The sequence below is a fragment of the Anoplopoma fimbria genome, chromosome 8 (genome assembly GCF_027596085.1).
Source record: "Anoplopoma fimbria isolate UVic2021 breed Golden Eagle Sablefish chromosome 8, Afim_UVic_2022, whole genome shotgun sequence".
NCBI classification, from domain to species: Eukaryota; Metazoa; Chordata; class Actinopteri; order Perciformes; family Anoplopomatidae; genus Anoplopoma; species Anoplopoma fimbria.
This window is the reverse complement of record NC_072456.1, coordinates 21069931-21092094: the sequence shown is the minus strand read 5'-3', so window position 1 is coordinate 21092094 and position 22164 is coordinate 21069931. Positions and strand designations below refer to the sequence as shown.

The window sequence follows — 22164 nt, the reverse complement described above, 5'->3', positions numbered from 1 at the left end:
ATCACAGGCCTGCGGTACTGTTCACCACGGTGGTCAGATAGAAGAGGTGCAGCCTACTCACTGCCTCTGTGATATCCCTGGAAGCCAACACAAACCCGGAATCAGTGGCTCCAGAAGCAGCCGGTCGTGATGGATCTACTCTCCGGTGTTTCCTCCGTGTGGCCGTGGCTGGACGCCCGCAGCCTGCTCCTCTTCGCTCTGGTCCTCCTGGTGACTGCAGAGTATTTAAGGGCCCGTCGGCCCAGCAGCTTTCCTCCAGGACCACGGGCCTTTCCTCTGGTGGGCAACATGTTCTCCATCGACTCCAGCAAACCCCATCGAGACATGACTGAGGTAGGACTGAGATAATGCAGCCATTTAGCGGCAGAATCAGGGAATTAAATGAACTTACTATATCAATAATATATATATATATATATAATAGAGTATATAATAATTCTACCTTATTATATACCTTATTATATACCTTATTATATATATATATATATATATATATATATATATATATATATATATATATATATATATATAATAATAAGGTAGATAATATATTTGGACACAAGGCCACTCAACATACTGTATAGCGATCCTATTAAACTACACAAACACTAGCCTGTCTAAACTTGTTACCAACTACAACAGTCAAATTATATTTACAGATAATGCACCAGTAATAATTCTATAAATAAAACGCTCACATGGGGGCATTTCTGCTTCATGACAACTTTTTCTTTTGACACCTTGTTTATAGTTTGCTAATAATACTTTTACATAAGTGGCATTGCAGGACAAAGGACTCTTGCTTGTAAAGGACTGTCTTTATATTGCAGTATAGCTGTCTTAATAGTAATTATTAATTATTATTATTATTTTATTAATAATCTTAATAGGATAGAAGTTGTGGGCATTATCTCAAGAAGCAGTCACTCTAAAATAATTGGGTTGGATATGATTAATAAACAGGAACATTTTTAAAAAATGAGCGCTGTGAAGGATTCAACAACAGTCTACACAGGGTCAAAGATCATTTTGAGATCTAAAGTTGTCAAATCCCAAATAGCCTAATTTTCAAATCAATACGTAAACAACACTGGGTATTATGCAATGCGGTTGTTGAGAAAAAAATATCTACATATTTAATATATTTTACAACTTTCTCCTGATTTTCTTTGAGCATTTTTTTTCACCACTCGAGGTGAAGGTGGCCTGTTTGCTTTTTCATCTCACTCACTTGTGTTGTCTTTGTGGCAGTTAGCAGAGAAGTATGGGAACGTGTACAGTCTGAGAATGGGCCCCTCCTGGGCGGTGGTGCTGAATGGCCTCAGCGCGCTGCAAGAGGGTCTCTGCAAAGGAGACCAACTCTCTGACCGTCCAGAGTTTCCACTCCATTCTGATGTGTTGCCCTCCATGGGTAAAGACTTATTTATAACCATGTTGACTAAAGATTTTATACTCCATTACTGAGGGGCTGCAGGGTTTCATGGATAGTTTTTGCTCATTGAGAATGAAGAACAATGACATACAATATTTTGCTCATGTGGAGCTGCTGAAATGTATCCACTTTTGAGGATTCAGATGAATTTCAGTTCCTTGAGATAGTCCGTGTTGCTTTCACTAATGTGATCTGAATCCAGACATGTCAAAGACAGAGAAACGTGTAATATAATAGTTATTCTGTCTGTATATATATTTTTTTAGTTATTGTGTATTTTTTTAATATTCTTTACTGTTTTTACTGCTTATTTGCTTATTTATAATACTTGTTTTTGATCTTGTTTTTTACTATGTCTCTTGTTTGCACTATACTCTACGCTGCTGTAAATCCTGTAAATTTCCTCCGCTGCGGGACTAATAAAGGATTATTTTATCTTATCTTAATTTTTTTTAATTGGTGAAGTTAAGTCAGAGTGGACACTGACTTTATGAATTTGATGTACTAGTGTTGCTAATGAACCAGAGTTTAGCCTGTCACCATATTCAAGTATATGTGCATGTTCATGATAATCAAGTATTCCTCTAGTGTTTTATCACATTTAGGATAATATTAGTAATTTATCCACTTCTACATATAGACTTTTATACTCACTGTAAACTCATTTATATCACAATCTGTTGCTCTGGGTTGGTTCTTAATCTTTTTAAATAAAATTCTCAACAGGTATTGTTTTTTCTAATGGACATGTATGGAAACAGCAGAGGCGATTTGCCATCATCACTCTCAAATACTTTGGCCTTGGCAGGAAATCCCTCGAATCCTCCATACTGGATGAATTTATTTATATATCCAAAGAAATCTCCAAGCATAAAGGTAAAGAATCTGATGCAGAAAAAACGACTAATAGTGGCTGTAATGTGAAACTGCTGTAATCTGAAGTCAAATACATAAAGCTTCTTACTCATCTAACTACATCTTTTTTCATTTTTACATGTTTCACGTGTGATCAACTGTCCAGGGAAACTCTTTAATCCACATTTAATAATGAACAACGCTGTCTCCAACATCATCTGCACCCTGGTTTTTGGTCATCGCTTTGAGTACAGTGATGAGATGTTTCAGAAAATGATTAAGTTGTTGGACAAAGGGACCCAGATTGAAAGCTCCATTTGGGCACAGGTACTGCATTTCAAAGTTATTGATGAAAGCTTAATGCTTTGTACTGTACCTGATTAATGCATCGGAATACTATCTTAACCTGATCCATGTTCATTGATCTTTACATGTCACAGATTAAATTGTTGCTAGGTATTGCGCTTTGACATAAATGTGCTGTTAGTCTTATTCACAGTCTTCTCATTGATATTGACAGCTGTACAACGCATTTCCTGTGCTGATGAGGCATTTGCCGGGGCGACACCGCACGCTTCAAAAAATCTATGGTCAAATGACGGACTTCGTTAAAACGGAAATCGAGAAGCACAAGAAAGACTGGAACCCCTCTGATCCCAGAGACTTCATTGACTGTTACCTGACTGAGATTCAGAAGGTGGGTGGACAAAGGATAAGAAAAAATATCAGCAACTATTTTTTATTAGCCATTCATTTAAATGAAACATTTGCTACTTTTCTTTGTCTTACATGATAGTAAAGGGAACATCTTTGGGGATTTGACTGCTGATGTTGCAGCCCTAATTTGTAAGGTTTTGCTCATATTCCTGAGGAAAGACAAAGTATAAAAGTACTGTAAATTGGCTTTGATTTCACTCAAATGAAAGTAACATTACTTTAAAGACTCAGATCCATGTGCCTGACTTACCATGTGAATGTGCAAACACATCTCAATACCAACCGATACCTCTACAGTTTATAGTTCAATGACCCCTTCACCTTGCTCATTTGACGACCCCTGGCCCAATTTGTTGTTGCGGTTGGTGGGATCCCATTGCAATAAAGAATGTCCTGTAATAAATAATTTTTTGATAATCAATTTCAACCCCTGGCTATAGGTACAACAAAAAGTTGTTTGGTAATCATATTTTGCACGTTAATTTTACTTTATAATGTACATCAATAACACTAGGCCCTTTTCACAGCAGCCATCTTGACATGTATTTGGGTAAACGCAGAATTGATTAGATGAATTATGGTCTCGGGTCTCGTTCTATTCATTCCTATATGACATTGTGTATTTTTGAAATGTTCAGCATCAGGACAAGAGTGACGATGAACCAGATGCTGGTTTTCATGAGGACAATCTGGTCATGTGCACCTTTGATCTGTTTGGGGCTGGCACTGAGACCACCTCCACCACCCTGCGCTGGGCTTTGCTCTACATGGTGAAGTACCCAGAGATTCAGGGTAAGAGCTCACAGATATATGGACAAGAAGTCATTAGGAGATTGCTTTGCAGAAACAAGTGCAAACCTGAATTGCACTCATGAAGTCCCAGACTAATTTAGTCTGGTTTTAAATTAGTCTGGTTTTAAATTAGTCTGGTCTAAATTAGTCTGTCCTGTTGCACAGAAAAGGTCCAGGCTGAGATAGACAGAGTGATTGGACAGTCCAGACAGCCGTCCATGGAAGATCGAGCACACCTTCCCTACACGGACGCTGTCATACACGAGATCCAGAGGATGTCCAACATAGTTCCTCTCAGCCTGCCTCATGTTACCAACAGGGACATCCAGCTGGGAGGCTACACAATCCCAAAGGTCAGTTCTCTTATATAATGTTTACGTTTCAAACACAACCATGTTGCATCTTTATGACTTTTCATTTATATTCTAATCAACAGGGAGTAACAATCATCCCCAATCTGACCTCGGTGCTGTCGGAAAAGAATGAGTGGGAGACGCCCCACACCTTTAACCCAGGACACTTTCTGAACGAGGAGGGCAAGTTTGTGAAGCGAGCTGCTTTCCTCCCTTTTTCTGCTGGTAAGTACCATTTCACAACTTTTTTTTTTTGATGATTTTTAAGTCTTTTGTATTGCCTTTCTTAGATACAGCTGAAGATAGACAGGAAAGAGGCAGAGAGAGTGGGCGACAAGCAGCAAAGGGTTGGTGGTTGTGGTTTTCATGGATTAAAGGACACATTTAGTTGAAGTTTGTGTAATCATTGATTGACTTAATATATCATTATTTTAGGTTCAAATATGGCCTGAGGAATGTTAGGTAGAAATGTTTCATTTTGTTAAGCATTTTGTGTGTAGTTAATAAACATTCCCATTTTGCCCTACTGTTTCTCTTCTTAATAAAAAGCAGATTTTAGGCATAACTGGGGCCAAGATGTGGTATCTAAAAATGTACTGCATTGATTTAGTATTGCACGCCTAACATTGTGGGATTAAGGTTTGACACTTAAAAAAAGATATCAAAATAGATTTTCGTTTTTTGCTGCAGGCAAGCGTGTGTGTCTCGGGGAGAACCTGGCCAGGATGGAGCTCTTCCTCTTCTTCACCTCCTTCATGCAGCGCTTTAGCTTCTCCATGCCTCCGGGTGTGGAGCCCGTGTTCAAGGCCCTTTCTGGAGTCACCCTTACACCCCTCCCTTATGAAATCTGTGCCACTCCACGCAAAGAGTGATACACCTCCTCAAGCGTTTGCACATTTACCAAATATATTTCAGATTATTCATTTTGAAATATTTTTGGGCCACTTCGACAACAACCCGATAGTGTTCCCTTAAAATGTTTTGGTTAATGTTTTAGTACACTGTTGCCTATAGTCTAATGTACATGAAGCAATCTCAGCAATTATTTGGAGTCGTGTCTCTGCCAACTGTAAGTCCAATATAGTCTCCCTTTAGGACTGCTTTGGTCTCCAGAAACTCCTAATAAACCATCTGAATCTTTAGCGTGCTAAATGTTTTTATTTGAGAACACAATGTAGTTGTCTGTATGCCATCTGGTTTTGCTAATAAATTAATGTGTAACAGGAATGCAGTTTAAACAAGGTCATAAACCACTGTGTGCTAGGTAAGAGGGCAGATATCAGTCCTACAAAGCGATTAGAAGTTGACACACAGTCACACCCTGCAGTTCAGTTATGCAAGTAGCAAAAATAGACGCAGAACTACTTTTTTGAGTTGTTTAGTGAGATGACCACAAGCTTCGTCAGAGAAGGCATTCTAGTTTAATAGCAGAGATATCAACCTCAAAAACGTGTATGTGTGACACTTTATCCTTAGTGGGAATATTCTCTTAAGAGAACTCTTTGAGTACTGTAAGACCTTTCACCCTACAGTCATTATCAGACAATCATTGAAAAGAGTTAACCAACTGTAAACACATTGTAGTTTGCAAGTTTGACACGATTTTATAAAAAGACCAAATAAAAGTGTTTAATAACTTTCAGCTGCCATATACAAACATGACAAATAATGAAACCATTGCACATTTTATATACTGAGGAATAATTCTCACATAATATAAACATGATTGTGTACAGAACTTATTAGAAGATAATTGTCAACTTTTGTCAGATCAAACAAGCAGAGTATTGCCCTGAGAGAAGCCACAACACCCTCCTTCTTGATGTTTCCTCATGACTCATCTGCCCTTCCTGTCTGGACACTGGATTTTGTAACCCACCCTGTAGGCCAGCACGTACACGCGTGCCTGGTTTATCCTGGAACAAAGCATTCACTATAATTATGCTCTGATCTAACTTGACCTTTACATACACTTAAAAAACAAATGCTACTGTACACCTCTCACATTTGCTTATGCGATAATGTTTAATCCTGAACTTGAATAACTATTTACAGATCTAATCCAATCTATAAAACTCCACCCTTCTGCTACTTGAAACAAATAACCTCACAAACTACTCAATACAAATCTATCGAATGAAAGAAGAAAACAAGTAACCTGTATTTAGTGCAAAGCCGAACTCCCAGAGGTCCACAGCGGTCCACGTAACTCTCTCTAAACGCCTTTCGTACGGCTCGAGCCATACTGACCACCGTGGTGACCACAGGACACGTCCTACAACACACACACAACACAAACACACATCCATTAAATAACTTTCCCAAACCTACACACATTTCATCAACAATTTATCATTAGTAAAAAAGACAGCACAAGCTTAATTGTAAGCTGCCTTTAAAGTGGCCCTATTATGCTTTTCCACTTTTTCCCTCTTCTTTAGTGTGTTATATATCTTTTTGTACATGTAAAAGGTCCGTAGAGTGTAAAACCTGAAGTCCACGGCTAAACAGAGCGGGCTAGCTGACCAATCAGAGAAGACTTTGCTTTCTGGAGGGAGGAGTAAGCGCTACAACGGAGCGTTTCAGAGAGAGGGTGAGAAGAGGTGCTGCAGGACAGCCAGGATGAGAAAAACAAGGTGGATTATGAGCGTTAACGCATGTAAACATGTTGTAACTGTAACTTGAGATAAAAATATGCAGCCGGAAAATAGCATAATAGGGCCCGTTTAACTGTAAATTCTAATCTGAATGGGGAGGATTTCAGATTGACAGTATCTATGTGGAAAACAACAGGTGTGCTCCCCTGTCTGTTTGCATAAAGGCACGATCGATCTCCTCAGTCTTAATGTAGTTGTACACTGTGGATATAATGTGTTTGACTAAAAGAAACTTTCACTGAAAAGAGCGGACCAGTAATGAGCAGTAGACGGACCGTGGATTAAAGAAACAGGAGTTATTTGTGCCTCTCTCTTTGTTGTTGGTGTCGGTCACACTTACAGTCTCTCACATCGCAGGCCAGCAGTGCCCTCTGGACAGGTGCAGGTGTTGTGAGGACTACATGTGGCCCCGTGTCGGCAGGGCGGCACACAGGGGGTGGTCACCGCTGTAGACACACGACACACCAAGAGTCTTAATGCAAAGTGACGGCAAAGAAAGGTCTTTTAAACACACACACACACACACATACACACGCAAACACAAACCGGTTTCACAGAGACTTCCAGTAAAGCCTTTGACGCAGCGGCACCTGTTGAGGCCCACACACACTCCACCGCTCTTACAAGGTTTCTGACACTGAACTGGCTCTAAAGGGAGACAGAAAAGACAACATACAGTCAAGTTTATGGTAGAAAATCACAGAACATCTATTACTGTTATTGGAGTAGGGAAAATTGGTTAAATTATTTACTATTTGAACATCAGCATAATATAAAACTTTATGTATAGAGAACTTTTCATACAAGAGATTTAGCTCAGAGTGCTTTACAATTAAAAATACAAATTCAACACATTAAAACAAGGGCAATTATACAATAAACGGAAATAAAAAGAAAGATAGTAAATTTAGAGGTTTATGACTGTTTATAAATGTGAAAGGTTTCTCTTTACTTTTGAAAAATAAAAAGCTGCACAGACGGTTTTCTGGTACATATAGTGTGTGTATTTAAAAACCAAGCAGTATAAGATCTGAGAGCTCATGAAGGAATACAAGACAGAGAGTCTGCAATGTAGGCCACTCACAATCCCAAAACCTATTACCTAGTGCATAGAGCAAACAGTGACCCGTAACAGTTGCCAAGACAAGCTGGACTGCACACTGGACTCTTTTGTTTTATATGTACATAACATTTGTTTTAAATGTATCCACCTTTAAAATGACACTGAGGAGGGAGGCAATTTCCTCTGGTTATTGACTATTCCAGATACACCTGACTACACGATATACAAGATATAATCTATATATCCAGCAGCTTTCAGAAGGATCAACAAACAGTAACTTTAGCCTTGAGAGGTTCTGGTGTTGCTCTAGAATCTGTGAACAGCTCCACCGACTGGCTGCCTGGACAACTGCATGACCAACATCATTGGTGACAGTTTAAAATAAAGCCATGTTTACCTGGATCCTAGGCTGCAACTAACTATGTTCATAACCGATTAATCTGCGCAAATATTTTTTTGATTAATTGGTTTCCTATAAAGTGTCAGAAAATAGTTAAAAGTCAAAGATGACTTCTTCAAAATGCTTGTTTTGTCTGGACAGCAATTATAAAACTTAAGATATCAAGTTTACTATACTATAGGACAAAGACAAGCAGGGAATATTTAAATTTAAGAGTCTGGAACCAGTAATTTTGTTTAGAATCTTACCTTAAAAAGTATGTTAATCATTTATCGATTATCAAAATAGTTCCCGATTAATTTTCTGTTAATCCACTAATCGTTTCAGCTCCACTTGACTCTTCTTGACAGTAGTTGTGAGTAGTTCAAATGAAGAGTGATTTTTTTTTTTACAGAAAGCAGCAAAGAGAAGAAGAAGCCAGAAACCCGGAAAAACTCTGCTACATCCACAGCTGGAAACAACCCAAATCTCATTTTGTTTAAAAAGCCCAATAGCTATTGGAATAATGGAACCTCATATATCAGTGAGTGACTCCTCTAGGAAGAGAAAACCTGTGTCCTGATGGAAGCAAATTATACTCCGTGAGTAAAAGGTGCTGCGAGTGAAAAGGGTGCCGAGGGGCAGACAACAAATTCAGCAGCTAATCAGAGTAAAAGCTATTAGAAGTCATGTGGTTGCATAAATTAGAACAGGTGGGGAACAATTCTCAGGACTTTTACGATACTCACTTTACTATATTAAAACACCGGTTAAACGTGTGTTCTGTTTGTAAAATGCATGCTGACTATTATCTCAATGTTATAGCAACGTATAGATACAAAAAGTGAGTGTTGTCTCACCTATCTGGCAACGAGCTCCTTGCCATCCACCGACACAAGTGCATTTGTTGACATCCACACATCTTCCCCCGTTTTGGCATGAAGGAGTGCACAATGCTGCAAAACACACACACACACACACACACACACACACACACACACACACACACACACACACACACACACACACACACACACACACACACACACACACACACACACACACACACACAAAGATAGAAGCAGGTCTGTGTTGAAAAATGTTTTTCTTTCATGCTATAAGACATATTTTACCAGGCAGTGCTGCTAACAAGCATGCAGGCAAGGAGGTAGAAATGACTACCCCCCTCCCCACACAGAAGTACCGGCATGCCTGGTGTAACTGAATCCAGATGTGTTGGTGGTTTTGTTACTCACGCAAGAGACACTGGGGGCCGGTGTAGTCAGAGGGACACTGGCAGGTTTCAGGCCCCACGCAGCGACCACCGTTAGCGCAGGGCAGCTCACACACCGCTGAGAGAGAGAGAGAGAGAGAGAGAGAGAGAGAGAGAGAGAGAGAAGAGAAAGAATGTAACCATCTCATAACTGCTTATGCAACAGCGGTTTTATTTTTAGAGCAGTCTGCTTTGTTTACTCAATTTAACTTCCATCCCCCCTGTGTTTATGGAAAGTGTCTCTACACTGATTGCTTATCCAAAGATGTCGCAGTCTTCATTATCATCAGAGGGTGATGTACCTGTGTGGCAGCCTGCTCCTCTCCAGCCAGGAGGACACAGACACTTGTTCCAGCGCATACAGGTACCTCCATGGGCACAGGGTGGGGAGCACATGGCTGAAATACACACATCAACATGGATCAATTTCTGACAGCAACAGCAAATAACTGTGATATCACAATGGCATATGTGGTGTCCATGTGCAACAGCAAAGGTTTTGTACCTGAACAGCCCAGTCCATGGTAGCCTGGAGGACAGTGACAGGTGTTTGGGCCCACACACACTCCATAGTTGTGACAGTGAGGGTTACACACAGCTGGAAGGGCAGAGAAGTCAATCAGGATCATTTCAGTTTAATCTGTTCGGCTACTACTGTTGTCTGCAAGATTCATCGTGATCTCAGTTTTTGGGGATGTTTGATGTTTGACTCACGCTGGCACTTGGTGAGGTCATCAGTTCTCACTTCATACCCGTCCCTGCAGGTGCAGTTAAACCCACCAGGCTGGTTCACACAGAGCTGCTCACAACCTCCGTTTGTGAAGTCCCCACACTCATTCACATCTCATGACAAAAAGACAGTGGGACAGTTACACAGCTAGGCATTTCAAAACTGCAAAACAATCTGTATTATACAGTCTGTTTATATGTTTTTGGGCTGAAACATCATGGAAGGTTGGGTGCACACAAGCTTATCATCCATCCAAGAATATGTGGCCACAGCTGAACTGGTCATCTGATTTCCATCCTTCCTTTTAACCCTTTTAATCTGCCGTGATTGCTTTTAATGAACAACTCCCGCCTGGCAAGTGATAAATGGATGAGAAGCTGAGTGTAGCAATTTAAACCTTTCCAGGTCTTTAGTGTATTTATCTGAAGGAGTGCAGCAATAAAGGTTTACAAAATGATGCTCTGGGACTCTTTGTATGGTTGTTTCAATAGATCATCTATAGAGTAATGTCCTTTCATCTTTTGTTCTCATGGTTGCAGAACAATATCGAGTATACACTCCTGTGTTTTATACTGTTTTTGATACTGAAGGGATTCAACTGAGTTTTTAAAAAAATGATATATACTTAAAAATAAATTTTAAAAATCCAATTAAACTTATTCTGCATAGATTTGACCTTAAATAACATTAGTTGTTCCCAAAAGCCTTTTAATAAATTAAAAGCTTAATTTCCAGGACTAAATATTTTCAATCAGAATCCTGCGTTTCATCAAAACAGAGAAACTCAACAGCAAAGGTGAAAGTCAAGTCTCACCCACGCAGCTCCTCTGGTTCTTGCCCAACTTCCAGCTTGCCCGACAGATGCACTGGACCTGACCGTCAGCCCTCGTTGTGCATATGTGGTCACAACCTCCATTTCTCAGCTTGCAGGATGTAACATCTGTTCAATTCAAAAATAATAAAAAAAAAATGGTTTGTGCAGGGCTAAAAAAAAGATTGATTTGTCGATAGAATAATAATAAAAATGGAATCAATTAATCTGTCACTTTTCAACCAAAAATGCAAAGAAGACCCTGATCCCGGTTTCTAAATTATGACTTATTTTATAGTATTTTTCTCTATTCTCTTAAACTTCATTGACAAGATGATTCATTTGATATGCAGAGTAATTTAGAATAAAAATAATCATTAGTTGCAGCCGTAATTATGGGCGACAGTCAAATTATTGGACATTATCGGTTTTAAAAGTAACAGACTATATCAAAAGACATCAAATAGAAAGTATTTTTCTCTCAAAAATGCAATAGCTATAAATAATTAGTTGAAGCTGTTGTGTAAGAGTTAGAATATATATATATATATTTTGTGCTTAAGTTCTGTGTGTGGATCATTCTTTAAAACTGTGATATCTTAGGCTACTATGAGATCATGAATAACAAAAATGTAAGTAATAACAAAAACAGCTGGACTCCCTATTGGTTAAGTGTTCCAATTTTAAATAGGTGCAAATCATACCTTTTTTTTTTACTCAAAATAATGTGATGTGCACACTGTAATGCGAAACATACTGCTGCAGGTGAGGTTGTCTGTGTCTAGCAGAAGAGGAGGAGGGCAGTGGCAAGTGTGTCCTCCTGGAGAGTTGGTGCAGATGTGAGAGCAGCCACCACTGCTGAGTTTACATTCATCAATGTCTGAGCACACGCAAACACACACACACACACACACACACACACACACACACACACACACACACACACACACACACACACACACACACACACACACACACACACACACACAGAGACACAAGGTCAACATCTTTTTTTTGACACGCTTATCTCTGCATTGCAACAGATTCCTAAAAGAGTCATGCATTCTCATCTCAGGAACCCTCCACAATGTGCCATTAGGACATCCACTTACATATAGGCAGATAGTTATGCATGCACACAAACAGAGAATACAAAATGAGAAAGTGAGATTGATATATTCATGGCAGTTTGTGTAAATCAGCCTGTTTAAACAGCTCAAATGAGTGAAAGAGTGTCGGTGAGTGACTGACCCACACAGGTGCGGCCATCAATGTGCAGCTGGTAGCCGGGCCTGCAAGAGCACCGGAAAGATCCCTGAGTGTTGATGCAAATATGCTTGCAGGTCCCATTTAGTGTCCGACACTCATCCACATCTGGGAGATCAGAGACATTTAGTTAACTCTTCTGTAATGGCACAAAAAGGCTCCACGTATTGTAAGGGCTCATTCAGACGCAAGTCAAACACTATTTGCAATTCATTTTAGCATTTGTTTCAACAAGCTTGGAGGGCCAGGTGAGTGAGGTTTTGCAAAAGAGGACCAGTAAATGAAAGGGAAGGTTTTTTTGGATCAAGGTACCAAAACTTTTGTAGATGAAAAAACTGGAGGGAGAACATCCTTTTGGTCATGGAACTCTGTTCCACTATTTCTGCAAATTGGGGATTGCAGCTAATTTTGTATGCAAAATGTAAAATATTTTAAAGGCTTAAAAAGTAATGTCATTGGTGTGGCAGTGAGTGTGTATAAATGGGAGAATGAGAGGCAATTGTAAATAGTTTTTCTTGTGTAATCATGTTTTTTTTTCTCTTTAGACTGAACCAGAACAGCTGCTTCCCCCTGATTCCAGTCTTTCTGATACACTTAGCTAAGTCTCCTGGTTCTAACTACATATTTAGCAAGAGAGGTATAGACCTTCTGCTCTCACGCTGCTTTCGAGACGACACAGAGGTCGGAAATTTCAATTTTCCAACCTTGATGCGGTCAGCTGCACAAGGCCAAGGGTTAACAAAACCATGACTAACTGATGTTTCTTTGGAAGGTGTTCATACCATTGTACTCTCAGCAGTGGAGCCTCCACATTTTTGGCGGAATTGTTAATGTTTACTTGAATAACTACAGAGAGGATAACTTTCAGAAATTGTTTACCGTAACCAGCTACCTAATAACATTGGTGACATTTTCGATGCCAAATTCTTTGGCATAAAAAAGAAAGCTAATGCTTGCATTTCTCAAAATGTTTAACTATTCCCTTTATCACGTCATAGTTGGTGTAATTAAGTGACACCCCAATCCTGACCTGTGTTTTACCCAAAGACTGTATATAAAGATATATTCAATATTAGATAGTTGTTATTGGTTATTGTATATACAGCCTACGGTTTCACCTGTGCAGTTGAGTCCATCCTTGTCCAGCTGGTAGCCTGAGTCACACTGGCAGCTGTACCCTCCTGGTTCGTTGGAGCAGTTGTGTTGACAGTGGCCGTTGTTCAGAGCACACTCATCAATGTCTGTAAACAAGGACAATCCTGAAGGTGTCTGGTGAGTGCTGTAGGCCCAAGGGCTGCTGGCACACACAAGTAGTTGTTTGCATGACATAAGTATCACTGGTGGACACTTAGTGATACTGAGCACCACTAATGTGGAAAACACACCAACCGCTGCTTAACCCACCAAAACAAGAGTGTCCATCTCCATTGAAGCCCTGGTAGCATTGGCAGAAATAAGAGCCAATGATGTTGCCACAACGAGCGTTGGTGTCACACCCATGACCACCTGATGCACACTCATTATCATCTGGAAAGAGAGCGCAGACGGATATATAAAAAAAAAAACCTCAGTTAATTTACATTCAATAATTATCATTACGCCATTCGGGATCGTTTTAATGGAAGGCATAACAGCAGGCATTAAAACACGGGCACACAAGGAAGATGACCCCGTCTACAGGAAACAGGAGTTTTCCATGGAGGGACGTCAGCACTAATTGCTTACCTTCGCAGTGTGTGCCGTTTCCCCGGTAACCTGGTCGACAAACACACTTGTAGCTCCCAAGCGTATTCTCACACACACCCTGACCAACACACGCCGCAGGGCTCTCCGTACATTCATCCACATCTGGAACAGAGCCAAGGGACAGAAAAAGACAATGCTGCATAAAGTATACAACTTTTTCATTTACTTGCTGTAACATTCATTTGCAATAAAATGTTTTATTGCTGAGTAAAAAGCAACTGTTGTTTGTGCAATGCACTCTTACTGTAATTGAGTTACTAAATCATTTTCATGTCACTGAACCCCAATCAAGTCTTTATTAGGTAGAAGTAATTTCAAAATGTTGTTCCAGCAACACTATGGGGAACTGTTGTATTAATATAAGACAATATTTAATTTTCCCTTTGTCCAACACCACATTTATTACTTTCCCAAATCAATATAAAGAAATTGTAATTGTGGAAATAATGCTAAATATTTAATGTGTAATATTACAAAAAAAACTCTTCAAGATGATCTTTTCCAATTACTCCAGACTTTGCTTTTAATTAGTTTTTTTCCTTGACAATTTAACCCCTTAAAAAGCAAGCAGCATGTGTTAAGCATGGAAAGAAGCACATCATACCTTGACACACAGGACCTGAGACCAGAAGTGCAGAAGAGACACAGAAAAAAAACACAAGGGAGATGTACAAAAAAGAAAGAAGTATGTGGGAGATTAAAGTGGACAAGAGAGGAAATGAGTCATTAAAAGAAAGTGCTCTATTCCTGCAAAGCCTTCCTTCCTGTAAGCAGGAGTTATTAAGTCTGGAGGAACTCAAGTGAAATATGAAAAACTCACAACACCAGAAGTAATCTGGATATCAATCTCATCCAGCTGTGGCGGAGCTTAATGTCAGACTTACCAACACAGGCTGGAGCCTCTGCTCTGAAGCCTGGCTGACACTGGCACACAAAGCTGCCGGGAGTGTTCACGCACACGTTTCCCAGCTCACGGCGACACAGCTCCTCGAAGCTGCACTCATCCACATCTACAGAGAAGAGAAACCAAGAACTAGAAATAAGAATCTTTCGAAAGTCTTGTTTGGATATGGAGATGTTACGGAGGTACAACAACACCCAAACTTCCTGTCAATTACTGCTTGGGGAAGACATTACCTCTAAATGCTACAATGCTTCTGAACATACATTTGTCATTGTAGTTACACACACCAGATGTTAACATCAGTCTCACCTACACAGCTCTTTCCATTAAGAGCCATTACATATCCTGAAGGGCACGAGCAGGTGAAGGAGCCAGGGGTGTTTGTGCATTCAGCATCACCGTGACAGGCCTGCAGGCCCGTCACTGCAGCCAGAGCACATTCGTCTATATCTGTAACACCCACACGGTACACATGCATTATGACCGTACAACATAGGGCTAGAATGGTACAGATAACCAACTCTTCTTCCAACACGCTCTCCCACACATACACCCGTACATCTTCTCTGCCTCTCTTTCTCTCTCTCTCTCTCTCTCTCTCTCTCTCTCTCTCTCTCTCTCTCACACACAGATGTTGACAAACCCTGGCACCCTCCAGCACCCATCAGGTAACCACGGAGACAGCTACATGAGTAAGAGCCGGGGCTATTAGTGCAGCTGGCATGGGGACCACATGGCCCTGGCCCCTCTACTTCACACTCATCAAAGTCTGTGGAGTATAGAGAGAAGATAACATGTTGCAACAAGCTGACATCACTGTGTGCAACCGCTAAGCACATAAAACAGTTGCTTTATTTTGTACTACACTGATGGAAAAGGTTTTTTTGCATTGAAATATCAAGTCCAAAATTGTTGGAAAGAAAGGGGATTATAGTAGAGACAAGGGGCAGCCTTTTTGCTGAAGACTGGTCCTGCTACATTAAGGAAATCTTCTGTTTCACTGATTTGAATATTGTGTTTTGCTTGGCTGTGTGTTATTGCTGAATTCTTGCAAAAAAAAATAGAGAACAGACTGTCCACCATTCTTTAGCAGCCTCATTTGTGTCCAGTAATGACGCTTGAAATTGAATATCCAGAACTGATTTATTGTCGTTCCAATGATATACACAGCACCTTCACTTAAAAACTTGCTCTGTCGCTGACTCTGCTTCTTCTCACCTTTGCACCCTGTTGCCCCCTCCACAGTGAAGCCCACAGGGCAGGAACAGTTGTCACCATCCTTCACCATTCCAGATGGACAACCGCAGGCTGTGCTGTTCTCCAGCATCACCTGGTTTCCCAGACACTGAGGAGCAAGACTGGTGCTGGGGGAAACTGTGGTAGTCGAAGGAGCTGCTAATGTAAAAGAAAAATAAGATAGCAACTGAAGGAGAAACTGAAACAGTGAAAAGAAACACAGGTAAAAACAAACTCACATGTGGTAGGTATGGGGCTTGGAGAAACTGTGGCAGTGGAAGGAGCTGTTAATGTAAAAGAAAAATAAGATAGCAACCGAAGGAGAAACTGAAACAGTGAAAAGAAACACAGGAAAAAAACTCACCTGTTTCATGTATGGGGCTCGGGAAACTGTGGTAGTCGAAGGAGCTGTTAATGTAAAAGAAAAATAAGATAGCAACTGAAGGAGAAACTGAAACAGTGAAAGGAAAGACAGGAAAAAAACTCACCTGTTGTAGGTATGGGGCTCGGGGAAACTGTGGTAGTCGAAGGAGCTGTTAATGTAAATGAAAAATAAGATGGCAACTGAAGAAGAAACTGAAACAGTGAAAAGAAACACAGGTAAAAATAAACTCACATGTGGTAGGTATGGGGCTCGGGGAAACTGTGGTAGTCGAAGGAGCTGTTAATGTAAAAGAAAAATAAGATAGCAACTGAAGGAGAAACTGAAACAGTGAAAAGAAACACAGGAAAAAAACTCACCTGTTGTAGGTATGGGGCTCGGGGAAACTGTGGCAGTGGAAGGAGCTGTTAATGTAAAAGAAAAATAAGATAGCAACTGAAGGAGAAACTGAAACAGTGAAAAGAAACACAGGAAAAAATAAACTCACATGTGGTAGGTATGGGGCTCGGAAAACTGTGGCAGTGGAAGGAGCTGTTAATGTAAAAGAAAAATAAGATGGCAACTGAAGGAGAAATTGAAACAGTGAAAGGAAAGACAGAAAAAACTCACCTGTTGTAGGTATGGGGCTCGGAAAACTCACTGTTAATGTAAAAGAAAAATAAGATAGAAGGAGAAACTGAAACAGTGAAAGGGCAGGAAAAAACTCACCTGTTGTAGAAAAACTGTGGTGGTCAAAGGAGCTGTTAATGTAAAAAATAAGAAAAATAAGATAGCAACTGAAGGAGAAACTGAAACAGTGAAAAAAGAAAGACAGGAAAAAAACTCACCTGTTGTAGGTATGGGGCTCGGGAAACTGTGGTGGTCAAAGGAGCTGCTAATGTAAAAGAAAAATAAGATGGCAACTGAAGAAGAAACTGAAACAGTGAAAAGAAACACAGGTAAAACAAACTCACATGTGGTAGGTATGGGGCTTGGAGAAACTGTGGCAGTGGAAGGAGCTGTTAATGTAAAAGAAAAATAAGATAGCAACTGAAGGAGAAACTGAAACAGTGAAAAGAAACACAGGAAAAAAACTCACCTGTTTCATGTATGGGGCTCGTGGAAACTGTGGCAGTGGAAGGAGCTGTTAATGTAAAAGAAAAATAAGATAGCAACTGAAGAAGAAACTGAAACAGTGAAAAGAAAGACAGGAGAAATAAAAAAAACTCACATGTGGTAGGTATGGGGCTCGTGGAAACTGTGGCAGTGGAAGGAGCTGTTAATGTAAAAGAAAAATAAGATAGCAACCGAAGGAGAAACTGAAACAGTGAAAAGAAACACAGGTAAAAACAAACTCACATGTGGTAGGTATGGGGCTCGGGAAACTGTGGCAGTGGAAGGAGCTGTTAATGTAAAAGAAAAATAAGATAGCAACCGAAGGAGAAACTGAAACAGCTAAAAGAAAGACAGGAGAAATAAAAACCTGGGGTAGGTAGGGGGCTCGGTGTAGTCTCACTGAGATTTCCGATGGCATTTTCAGTCACCTGTTTAAAAAACAGGACAAACAAACCGAGTGTAACCATCCACATAACATCATCCAACAAGGACTTATCTCTCTTTTCTTATTCATGTCTTTAATAGCGTGGAGGGTCTCCTCGGTCACTGACCTGGCTCTTGGTGAGCTCCGTCTCTGTGTGTTTCAGGACTTCATTTTCATTTTCCCCAGGGCTGCTCAGAGGCTCCGACACAGACAGAACCAGAACCAAACCCAGCAGCAGGGCTGCCAGGAGAGTCCTGAGGTGAGTCATCATCACCCGAATCCCTGTGTGGAGATGAGGAGGTGTGCCGGCCAAAGTAAAAAAAACAGCTCAAAAAGTGTTTAATAATGCAGAAAATAACAGTATAGAGCATGTGACAAGTACAATAAATGTGAATGAGTTTGTGAAACTCTATGCCTTCTGATATGAATTGTGTGCAGCAGTCACACACAGCAGCCATATAGTGCATGTCCAGGCAGGCATAACAACATAGGGGTAAGAGTACCCTGTTATTAAGTTTAACATCAAACACCTGGGCTGTCTACAAAGAACAAAAGAAACGTACAGCAGCTGGAATACACGTTTTACATAAAGTCAGTTCAAATTGAAAATATGAAAAGCAGCGGTGTTTATGGAAAACATTTGCAACAATAGACTCTGAAAACCATTAAACACGTCTGTGGGACTAACTTACAGGGCAGTGATGCAGCGACACACAAACTGAGTAAAAGTGAAACAAACTTAACTTACAGATGTATCCGCACTTATGAACGGCTTTGAGACAGACGGAGAGACAGCCGAGTTATCCCAGATGTCAAAAATGTTCCCTCTTATCTTCTCCAGATGCGTAATGGTGCAGACGCAAGCCAGCTCTCTGTGTCAGTGTGGGGGGGCTCCACATCCTGTCCACGAAGCTCTGCACTTCCCATTCCAAGAATCCCGAATCACCGCTGAAGAGCAGCAGCAGCAGCAGCAGCAGCAGTCAGGCCCGCAGGCTGCTCCGGGACGCGGCCCTGCTCTGAACCCTGACTCTGGGGTCATAAAGCATGCAGACCCGGGCTGACACTGGAGGTCAAAGAGTCAACAGCAGTAAACGCTTTTAAGTTCCAGCTGTAGTAGTAGTTTACCAGTACTTGTGAGAAATATTTTTGTTATTTTGTTGTAATAGAACCAATGCTCATTGTTGTATCAATATTATATGAGATTGATGATATTATTTAGTTATTGTTACCAGTTTGCAACATGAACACATGATTAGCTGTGCATAAACAATACCATGACATTGACTATCAACTTTATTAGAAGTTAATAGTTTGCAATGATAGCTGATGATAGCAGTAAGTAAAGGTGGTAGAAGTGAAATGTTAGACTGTATGTAAGAAAGCATCCACAGGAATAACAATAATAATAATTAAATAAACGTTTAAATCTTGGTTCAGCCACGTAAAACACTTTGTAACTTTTGTTTCGAAGAGTACTTCAGAAATAAAGTTGATTATTATTAGTATTATTTATAGAAACAGCGGTAATTAAATTTATAACAACAGCGTTAGTAAAAAATATTTCAATATTTGTACTTTGAGTAGTTGTAGGGTAATTTTTTTGAATTCAGTTAGACTGGAGTGATAACAAAAGTTGTATGTAAGGATGGGCCAGCACTGGCTTCATTTCAGATTCTCCTCAGCTGTTTACAGCAAAAGAAAACATAACCAGCACGAAATGAATGACCATCTAAACTATGGTCACAATATTTCACTAGTCTTAATGAAACGTATCAAATATGTGACCAGATATACTGAGTTGCCATTTTCGGTTGCATCTGCTAAATCAAATATAAAATATCTTTAGTGTTTAATTCATTTGTAGTGAGTAACTAATTGATCTTAAATGCAGTTGATGATCAATAAAAGAAAAAAAGGGAAAGGTCAGAAAAGTGCAGAAAATGTTCACTGTGATTGAATTGTGAAATGACTATGAGTATAACATAGGACATTTTTTTGTCGCTACAATTTACAGAGGTTAAACAAACGTTCAAAAAATTTGATTCATTTCACTTTTGGAATCATTTTTGACCAGCAGCTGTAGTAAGTTTTGTCTCTCAATATAGTAATGTAATGTTAATTTTGCACTTGTTTGTCCATAGGTAGGAAGGATATATCCGTCCAGCAGTAGGAACAAATGCAAACTGTTATTCAGAGGATGAATTACATCTTTCATAGTTGAGTTTTAGCCGGAGACAGCTACAGTTAAACTGGACTTCTGCGCTGGCCCAGGCACTCACGTTGTGAATGAGAAGTGGTTCACTCTCAGTTTATCTTAACGGTTGTTTTTGGGAAAACAAATTGCTGAAAGGTAGGAGAAAAGGTCAGTGGCTTAATCTAAGAAAATAATACGGATGTGAAACTGAAGGATATAATCCTGCCTTCCACTCCTCAAAGCTGTCAGTATGTCGGTTTTCATTAATATGAACAAGAACAACATTGAACACCAAATTTCTGACCAGATAAGTGGTTCAGGAGAAGGGTATTATGGAAGGAAAAAAATATTACCATATTTTTAATTGAAAATAAGGCATTATAAGCTCAGTGCCAACCCGACATTAGGTTAAGTTGATACAGTAAAAGATGGAGGACGAAGTGAAGAAACTCTGTCGTCTTCAGTTTTGGTGTTTAATGCTACACTCATCTGGGGAGAAAAGAAGAAAGGGACTACATAAAACTACCAACACATTCACACACATGTGCCAACTTCTACTACTGCAACAACTACTATGACAAAGGTGTCTACAGCAACATCTCATACAATCACTTCAACAGATACTACAATAACTATATCAATTATGTTAGGAGAATTTTCATGGCATAATATACAATTATTTTTTAATGACACTATACTATGATTGTTTTATGACTCTTATGGCACACTACTATAATACTTTAATGACCATTGATATGACATTTCATGGAATACTATACTATGCCTTTTTATGACTTACTGTATGAAGTTTTTATGGCATTTTATACCATGATAATTGTATAATACACTTGAATTGCATACTACACTATGAGGTTTTAATAACATTTCTATATATTTATATCTAAAAAAAATATTTTTGTTACAACCATCACCAAATTATGAAAAACCATTATTCTCATGTTTTGTTTTACCCGTTCTAGGAGTATCTGAAAATCCAAAGCCCTTTTGAGGATTTGTGCCTGTACAAAATGTGTCCCCGAACTTTGAAATCAAAATTCTGCCCATGAGATGGATGGATGCACACTGAACAGTGATGGAAGCTTCATTACAATTACAGCAAACAAAAGCCAAGTGTAAAGAAATATGTGTTTATTATATGTATGCTAGAACAGACTTTTTTAAATGTCTGTAATAATTTTTATGCAGATTTCAATACAGAGTATAATGTCAAGGATCTAGTGGGTTATGATGGTTTTATTTGCTTTGTTTTATATTTTTTATTTCTCCTCTCCACCACCAGGATCACCCGCACACTACTCGATAGTTTAACAGCTAACTAAATAAGCACAACAATAACATTTAGAAAATATAACATATAGACTATAAAACTATTAATATTGTTAAATGTCTTTTACATGCAGCCACAATGACTTTGATGTCTTTAGCTTTAATCACAGCTTTAACATGTTGTAGCTGCCAGCTGATATCTTCATTTTGTGAAAGAGAGCCATTATAAAGCTGAGTAAACATTTTTATGCTTTAACTTACAGGAACCATTAAAAACATCACAGAGAGAGGCTCAAGAAAAGCAGCAACAATCCAAATACAACAACAGAGAAAGGTGACGATGAAATAACACTTAGTTTATACATTCAGTTTAAGTTAAACGTTTTGTTTAAATAAAATACATTATTGTAACAAGATAATTATGGATGGTGTGAAAGTGGGCGGTGATGAAATATTTTGCATTAGTTGTTTTCTGGTCCAAAAAAGTTCAGCTTATAACGTTTAAAGAATACAAGCAATCACAAATGTAGTGCTTATGGAAATGATATATCCTGATTTATCATTATTT

The 22164-nt window shown here is 39.4% G+C and overlaps 2 protein-coding genes across 2 annotated transcripts; one reads left to right on the top strand and one right to left on the bottom strand.

Moving 5' to 3' along the window:
• The first annotated feature begins 38 nt into the window (after positions 1 to 38).
• Positions 39 to 5291, top strand: LOC129094187 (cytochrome P450 2J4-like). Its single transcript, XM_054602260.1, has 9 exons — positions 39 to 333; positions 1252 to 1411; positions 2159 to 2308; positions 2454 to 2614; positions 2808 to 2984; positions 3643 to 3796; positions 3962 to 4149; positions 4233 to 4374; positions 4840 to 5291. Exons 1-9 carry the CDS (start codon positions 130 to 132, stop codon positions 5019 to 5021), a joined length of 1518 nt encoding a protein of 505 aa, XP_054458235.1. The 5' UTR covers positions 39 to 129; the 3' UTR covers positions 5022 to 5291.
• A 94-nt stretch (positions 5292 to 5385) lies between these two features.
• On the bottom strand, positions 5386 to 17683 carry si:ch211-221n20.8 (latent-transforming growth factor beta-binding protein 4). The gene is made up of 25 exons (XM_054603008.1): positions 17675 to 17683; positions 17305 to 17318; positions 16956 to 17000; positions 16831 to 16875; positions 16703 to 16747; positions 16579 to 16622; positions 16197 to 16373; positions 15622 to 15747; positions 15288 to 15428; positions 14959 to 15084; positions 14054 to 14176; positions 13733 to 13855; positions 13447 to 13569; positions 12314 to 12436; positions 11820 to 11942; positions 11066 to 11191; positions 10236 to 10364; positions 10027 to 10119; positions 9824 to 9919; positions 9505 to 9600; positions 9109 to 9204; positions 7353 to 7454; positions 7147 to 7252; positions 6308 to 6424; positions 5386 to 6065 (listed from the first exon to the last, which is right to left on the bottom strand). The coding sequence occupies exons 1-25, from the start codon at positions 17681 to 17683 to the stop codon at positions 5987 to 5989; spliced, it is 2427 nt and encodes an 808-aa protein (XP_054458983.1). The 3' UTR covers positions 5386 to 5986.
• Positions 17684 to 22164: the final 4481 nt, after the last annotated feature.